This window comes from Bicyclus anynana, chromosome 16, assembly GCF_947172395.1.
Source record: "Bicyclus anynana chromosome 16, ilBicAnyn1.1, whole genome shotgun sequence".
NCBI classification, from domain to species: domain Eukaryota; kingdom Metazoa; phylum Arthropoda; class Insecta; order Lepidoptera; family Nymphalidae; genus Bicyclus; species Bicyclus anynana.
This window is the reverse complement of record NC_069098.1, coordinates 7,843,448-7,851,530: the sequence shown is the minus strand read 5'-3', so window position 1 is coordinate 7,851,530 and position 8,083 is coordinate 7,843,448. Positions and strand designations below refer to the sequence as shown.

General features: G+C 36.3%; 1 protein-coding gene across 4 annotated transcripts; it reads left to right on the top strand.

The window, feature by feature from the left end:
* The first annotated feature begins 244 nt into the window (after positions 1-244).
* On the top strand, positions 245-7,707 carry LOC112056038 (uncharacterized). Of its 4 annotated transcripts, none has more exons than XM_052886194.1 (9): positions 246-471; positions 673-799; positions 1,113-1,287; positions 1,425-1,517; positions 2,487-2,630; positions 2,733-3,218; positions 3,317-3,408; positions 3,834-3,895; positions 5,897-7,707. In XM_052886194.1, exons 2-8 carry the CDS (start codon positions 726-728, stop codon positions 3,886-3,888), a joined length of 1,119 nt encoding a protein of 372 aa, XP_052742154.1. In that variant the 5' UTR covers positions 246-471; positions 673-725; the 3' UTR covers positions 3,889-3,895; positions 5,897-7,707. The 4 variants fall into 4 exon arrangements, 3 of the variants coding, with proteins under 3 accessions (XP_052742154.1, XP_023952140.2, XP_023952142.2); XM_024096372.2 differs by having other exon boundaries at positions 626-799; XM_024096374.2 differs by having other exon boundaries at positions 246-579.
* Positions 7,708-8,083: the final 376 nt, after the last annotated feature.

The window sequence follows — 8,083 nt, the reverse complement described above, 5'->3', positions numbered from 1 at the left end:
TAAATCCAAAAATTGTTCGTACTTGATTAAAATACTAAAGTAGTCCAAACTAAGCGTATGAGCTCCTATTAAACCCTGGTTATAACAAAGAGTTAATGTACACTATAAGATTCACCTTTCATTTCAAGTGATGTTGCTCAAAAAGGCTAGAACTCAGAGCCATAAAGCTTGTTAGTAAAAAAACCAAATGATGTGTCACTGTCGTAGTTACTTCCTTGCTGTCAACTGTCAAGCAAATAAACCACAGAAATAAATAAATAAACAAAACAAACAGACTGAAACAGACCAAACCAAACAGTATTGTTCAAATCAAAATTTAGCCGTTTGGTTTAAAAATTCAAAATTTCTAAAAGTATTTTTTGTGGTTCATATTCAGATGTTCAATGATATAATAGCTTCATTAATTCCCCTTTAAAATAATTTACACTTTATGATTGTGTCATTTCATTTGTCTTCTGCAAAATTGTGAATGTTAGTATTGGATAAAAAATTAAAAATATACACTTCCTGTAAACTAAACCGTACAAAACACATTACAATAAATAGAAAGTCTAAAAGTATCATTGAATCTAAACAAAGGTAACGGTATCATAATGTTAAATACCACGTGAAACGTGAATTTTAGGTATTCCCTCTTAAGAACTAAGAAGTGAAGCAGATTACATTTTACAGTGAGCCAAAGAGCAGTATCAGAGATCAATTGTATTTGTGACGAAGAAGCAATAATGCAGTGCTGTGTGCCTTTTTGCGAAAATACATCAGACAATGTGTCAACATCAGAGAACATTACCTTTTATGGGCAAGTAGAATTATTTATCACCTGAATTTCGGCTGTAGCCGCCAATCTCACAGACAACTTAACAACTCTTTGTCGACAAGCCTTTTTCTGACTTTCAGAAGCTACCTTAACAATACCTATAACTATGACCTTGTCTCACACACTGTGTACCAAGTGACTGAGCTTTAGTTGTTCCTTTTTATGATCCTAGTTATATCCTAGAATAATTCCATTGCCTAGTTTGTAACTCTGTATTCAATATGTTTATCAATATATTGAATAAAAAATCTTAGTAGTGAAGACACAGCTGTGAATACCATGTATGTTGATTTAGATTACCCAGGGAAGGAAATCTCTGTACTGCTTTGCTCAGAGCCCTCAGCATAGAAGACCATCACCTGCCCGACACTGCTGTGGTCTGCTCCCAGCACTTCTTAGATGATGACTTCCTTAATACAAACACTAGTGTGAAGGAGATCCACTCTAATGCTGTTCCGTCAACAGTGCAGGTAAGTTTATTATGTTTTTATTTGATCTATACAATCACTAATAATAAAAGATCTTACGAACATGAGTACATAAAATTTAATTAATTTGTAACATGTAAATACAATGCCAGCAGTTGTGACTATTGTTATGTTTACAGATGTGCATGATATGCCTGGACACTGACAGCAAGCTGACTCTAATGAGCAAACATAAGTTGGAGGAGGCATATGAACAGCTAACTGGACTGTCTGTGAGTTGACAATCATATTGTACTACTTGAAACTGTATAGAGATATAGAACATAGGTCAACATTTGTCTCATTAAGCCAGATTTATATTTGTCTGACGTGTTGTGTTGTGACACATCAGAACAGAATTGGCATCATACATTTTGTATGGTAACATTTACATATATCTGTTGTGACATGTCATGATGGCTTCTGATGTGTCACATACAAAATGTATGAAACCAATTCTGTTCTGATGCGTCACAACACAACATGTCAGATAAATGTAAATCTGGCTATAGTCATTACCTGACTGTGTCAGATAGACCCTCCTTGTGTGAATGTTCTTTGAGCGTATGTAAGTGTGTATGTCAATTTCTTTGGCATGCCCTACAGTTAGGGCTACCAACATTTTTTCAGAAAAATGTATTATTTTAGTATGTATTACTTAGGATGTAAAAAATTTAATACACTCAAAGAAAATATAGTATTCTATGGAAAAAGCTATTAAGGACAAAGATAATTGAAAACTTAATAATTTGATGCCTGTTGATTATTATTTAATTACTCTGTTACTGAGAAAGTGTTTACTGAAGTATTTGCAAATTAATTTTTTCACAAATTTCTCAGGAACCATAGATTTTTCTGGGATGAAAAGTAATCCAAAATGAAATTTATTTCCATTTCAAATTAACTAAAAAGCTAAATCGATTCAGTAGTTGCGGCACTAAATAGTAACAACAACTTTCGCGTTTATAATATTAGTAGGATATATATTTATTGAGGGGACGTCTGACGAGGCCAGACGGGTGATCAGTCCTAAATTAGGGACCATTCCACCCAATTCCCGTGGTAAAAGGACACAGGTTCACTGGTGTCAAAGGTGTCAATATTAGTAGGATTGTGAAATTTGTTCTTCTCCTTTCAGTTCATTACTTTTAAGTAGTCTGGTTTTATAATATTTTCTTTTTATCAGTCATGTTTCTGTGCAGTTGTTTCAGTTGTGTTGTCAAGCAAACCTGAAGCAAACACTCTGTGTGCTGTGTGCTCAAAAATTGATGAACTTCAATAGATTTAGAGACTTGAGCTTGAGAGCCCATTCACTGATGACAGACTTAGTTGGACAACATGAATTAGTGAGTACTTAGTATTAACAATTTCATTTATATGTAAACCTGAAATACATAGTTAAGTCTTGACGAGTTGATTGTTTGGCGTTAACATTGACCTTGTTTCAGAATACTATAAAACACAAAGAATTGCTGAACTGCACAACTGCACATCTGAAGTGTAATTTGACACAAACAACATTAGGAGTTAACCATTGTGACTTGTACATAGATCACACTGATGAAGAAAAACAGACAGCAGCAGAGGAAACTGTAGTGGGAGGTGTTGCAACAGTTGCGGTGAAAAATGAAGGCAGTTCTGACTCCATATCAAGTACTGATAACTTGGAAATGTCACAAAAAGATGACAATCACAGAGACAATTCCAACAATGACTGTGCCTTTGATGATGAATACTCTGACAGGAACATAGAGTTAGAGTCAAGGCTACTGGATGAAGCTATAAGTGAAGCTAATTGTTGGAAAGCAGCAGAACATGTGGCCTCAACACAGAGTTTGATCAAGAGTGAAAGTGCTATCTTGGAATGTGCATTTTGTTTTGCAGACTTTGTGCAAGAGCCTGCATACAAGGAACACATGAGCAAGTATCACCAGGTACCTTCTCGATGGAGGTGGTATATTGCCTCTGCATATCTATCATATATCCTCTGTGGACAGACAGACATGTTGTAAATGTGTTTTGTATTTGGCAGAACGCTGGCAGCGACACTCCATGTGCATCACAAGTGTGGGAGCTTCGTGCAGCTGTGAGCCGCAGCTGTGACTCATTTATGCTGCAGAACAAGTCAGTATACAACGCTAAAGTGTTTTTCAGATAGCATGGGTAAAGTGACAGTTGCCTTATGACATCTGCAATACGTACTATTATCGCAAAACGCAGCTAACTTTCAAGAGCGAAACGAACTGTCACCAGCACAATGCTATCTGAAATACACTTTTGTGTCATAACACTGCTTATGCACTACAAGTCTGGGATAATGTGCTGTGAGTATTCCGGTCTAGTACCTGTGTAATTACAGGCCCACAAGGCTCGACACCTACGCCTCAGGCTGATGGATAAATTGTAGGATGTTCCTTGCACACCCTGCGAACTGTTCCACCATCAGGTGGGCTATCTGCCTAGTCCATTCATTTTGCTACTTAAAATAACAACTGTATTATTGTGGCTGTCAAGCTGGCAAACTCACATTCTTCTGCTTTATTTCACAGAACAGGAAGTCTGAGGCTGAATGATGTCCCTCTCCCGGCTGCAGACTGCGCTTAAGCTTTAGGTACGTAACTAAGTGTTTACTTATAAGGAGAGAATCATATCCTTTTGTGTGGCAAAACACACAAAAGGATGTGATTCTCTCCTTTGTGGGATTAGTATTTGTTTGTTTACTCTTTGAAATATAAGATGCATATCTTAGCAATACATGGATTCACCATGCGTGTGCCAGGTCCATCGCGTGGCAGAGAGAAAAACTCCGTACAGAGTCATGAACTTGTGACCAAAGGACGTAGGGTTAAGGAATTCCTTGACGATTGATTAACACTCTCCTTCTCCACTCGTGTTGTTCTTGGCTAGCCAAATCAGGTATGATCCTACTAGAGCAGCTTTGGATACCAGCTCTAATATAAAACTTGCTGGAGTTCTATAGAGACCTAGGTCTTAATGCAAGTTATAGAAAGATTTTGCTGGTAATCCTCTAGCACCGATACAGAAATTGTTTGAATTGTGATATGACAAAAATATTTGTTATAAAATACGCTCCCTTGATGATTGTTTCAAACTACAAGAAGACTTAAATGATTTGACTGAGTACTATGCTAGGAATAGAGTAATTGTCAACACTAAAAAATGTTATCACTGTTGATTCGCAAGAAAGATTATAAATTTCGATTATAAATTTAATGATGTCATTATATTCAATGGAAGTTCAGTCAAAAATCTGGGTATATTAATTGATAACAAACTATCGATGAATAAACACATCGACGTTTTAGCGGATAAAGCCTACAAACTACTAGGTTTCATCAAACTGGCTGGTGGGAGGCTTCGGCTGTGGCTAGTTACCACCCTACCGACAAAGACGTACCGTAAAGCGATTTAGCGTTCCGGTACGATGTCGTGTAGAAACCAAAAGGGGTGTGGATTTTCATCCTATTCCTAACAAGTTAGCCCGCTTCCATCTTAGATTGCATCATCACTTACCATCAGGTGAGATTGTAGATGAATATTTGTGTAATATTTGGCCTCGCTATTATATTATAGGTACAAGATAGGCATTTCCAAGGCTACAGGCGGCGATTCCACAATTATGAAGAAGTTTGTAACTATAAAATAGACACCCTGGAGCAAAGAAGAAATCAGAGTGACATTCTTATGTTGCAAGCTATCTTGACTGGCTGTATCAAATGTCCTAGCTTCCTAACAGCTTTGTTCGTTAAATGCTTCATCATTTAGGCCCCGGCAAACTCGCTTACTATACTATACTTACTATATAAAGTCTAAATAAATGCATAACCTAGGATTGAAGAGGGCCTACAAGACGAATTTGAGCTTCATGTATAATTTTAAGTACTCTATCATTACGCTGTAAGTAAAGACTTCTACTCAGGAGCACCTTGCATCCAACTAACAAATTCCTCACCACAAGTATAGCAAGATTTTTCAGTGGTTTTCCCCCATCATAATAAGTTACTCTGATCTGGGAGAGTCATTTGAAAGGCTATTACTCCTCTCCCCTCCCCTTAAGTAAATAGCCCGTGTTTGGACTTTGGAGGGAGAACGACAATAGTCTTATGGCCGGGAATCAAACCCTGCACCTCTGGTACTACAACTATGCCGAGACTTATTATGTACTAGTGGACGCCCGCGACTTAGTCCGCCCTTAGACCTCTTTAATCCAGCCCTTATAGTATTGCTTTAAAAATGTAGTCCTCCCATTTTCCCAACATTTCCCTTCACTGCTCTGCTCCTATTGATCTTAGTGTGATGAAAACTACACTATAACCTGCCCAGAAGTATGAAGAATAATTGTACTAAGTTTCATTTAAAATCTGTCGAGTAGTTTTTGTTTCTACAACGAACATACAGACAGACAGACGAAAATTTTACTGATTGCATTTTTGGCATCAGTATCACTAATCACCCCCTGATAGTTATTTTGGAAATATATTTCATGTACAGACCTCTACAGATTTATTATAAGTATAGATTAATGGATATTTGAGTAGAGCTGTAATAAAGGTTTGTCGGAGTAAATTATAAGAAGAATGTTTTCTTTCAGTCGCTCCACTGTTCGCGAGACTTGCTGCAAGTAACGAGAACAAAGTGCAGGCAACTGAAGAAGCACCTTCTATTCAGAAAAGTGAACAAATCCTTCTAACTAACAATGGCGAACTGGACAATCGATCATCATCAGATACAAATAGATTCACAAATTGTGTAGTCCTGTTACACGATATATTCAAGAAACCCAAGAAAGTTGTACTTGGTGAGAATCAACACGTGAGACCTTACTCTTGTGAGATATGCAACTATAAATGTGTACGAAAAAGGGATATAAATAAGCACAAGAAAACTCACACTGATGAAAAGCCATTTTCCTGTGAGATTTGCAATTATAAATCTGCATATAAAGGTAATTTATTACAGCATATTAAAACCCACACTGGTGAGAAGCCATTTTCCTGTGAGATATGCAAATATAAATGTACACAAAAACATCAATTATTAGAACACAAGATGAGGCACACTGGTGAAAAGCCATTTTCCTGTGACAAATGTAATTATAAATGTGCACGAAAACATCAATTATTACAACACAAGATGAACCACACTGGTGAAAAGCCATTTTCATGTGAGATATGCAAATATAAATTTGCACGAAAAGGTCATTTATTACGGCATATTAAAACACACACTGGTGAAAAGCCATTTTCCTGTGAGATATGCAATTATAAATGTGCACAAAAAGATCAATTATTACAACACAAGATGAACCACTCTGGTGAAAAGCCATTTTCCTGTGAGATTTGCAAACGTAAATTTGCACGAAAAAGTCATTTATTACAGCATATTAAAACCCACTCTGGTGTAAAGCCATTTTCCTGTGAGATATGTAATTATAAATGTGCACTAAAAAATCAATTATTACAACACAAGATGAACCACACTGGGGATAAACCATTTACCTGTGACATATGCAAACGTAAATTTGCACGAAAAACTCATTTATTACTGCATATTAAAACTCACACTGGTGAAAAACCACTTTCCTGTGAGATTTAAGTGTGCAATTAATAGTAATTTATTACGGCATATTAAAACGCACACTCATGAAAAGCCATTTTCCTGTGAGATGTGAATTGCAAATTTGCGTTAAAAAGTTATTTATTACAGCATATTAGAACATACACTGGTGAGAAGCCATTTTCCTGTGAGATATGCAATTATAAATGTGCACAAAAAAGTAGTTTATTAAGACACACAATGACCCACACTGATGAAAAGCCATTTTCCTGCGAGATATGCAATTATAAATGTAAACAAAAAAGCAAGTTTTTAATACATATGCGAACCCACAGGCCACAAGAGCGATAGGCTAGTTGACACTTTTTTTAAATGGTCATAAATAGTTCATTATCGTTCTAGACTAGACTGAAGAAATATTTTTCATATTTTTTTAAAGACTTGATTACATGAAAATTTTAGTTTTTAAATATGTTTTTGACAATACGAGCCAAAACGCCTGTCGGCCATGACGGTCTATATTTCAACTGTTTCATGACGTCACTATAATAAATCCCTTACAAACGGAGCGTATACCAAAAATATTAGCTAACAATTAGTTCGACGTTTAGGACATCACGTGTTAGTGACGTCACAAAACGTTTGGAAAATTTGAAAAAATACGTGATATTTAAATTAAGCTCTTTAAAAAAATTTTAACTTTTATTAATAGATATCGATATATTTTGGACCCTTATTTCACCAAATTAATATAGTTTATATTAAATTTGATATCCTAAGGTTGCCTGGTGAGGATCGCTACTAAGAGATAAGAACAATATTATCTATTAATAAAAAATACACGTTTTAAAATATTTGTGTTTTATTAAGTCGCCTTCCATAAGAACGTGCTGACCTTTTTTGGCAGACTTAAAATAGGAGTTTTGAAGCAGTGCGCTCTTAGTGTGCGTGAAACGAGTTTGGCGGCGAGCTGTAGTGTACAACAGTTCGTTATCAACCCATATTCGGCTCACTGCTGAGCTCGAGTCTCCTCTCAGAATGAGAGGGGTTAGGCCTTAGTCCACCACGCTGCCCCAATGCGGAATGGAAGACTTCACACTCGCAGAGAATTAACAAAATTCTCTGGTATGCAGGTTTCCTCACAATGTTTTCCTTCACAGTTTGAGACACGTGATATTTAATTTCTTACAATGCACACAACTGAAAAGTTGGGAGGTGCATG

Excerpts from the sequence above, each read along its gene's own strand:
- LOC112056038 (XM_052886194.1), top strand. The coding sequence starts at position 726 with ATGCAGTGCTGTGTGCCTTTTTGCGAAAATACATCAGACAATGTGTCA. Across the intron at positions 2,631-2,732 it reads TAGTTGGACAACATGAATTA|AATACTATAAAACACAAAGA; the intron begins GTGAGTACTTAG and ends ACCTTGTTTCAG. Across the intron at positions 3,219-3,316 it reads ACATGAGCAAGTATCACCAG|AACGCTGGCAGCGACACTCC; the intron begins GTACCTTCTCGA and ends TGTATTTGGCAG.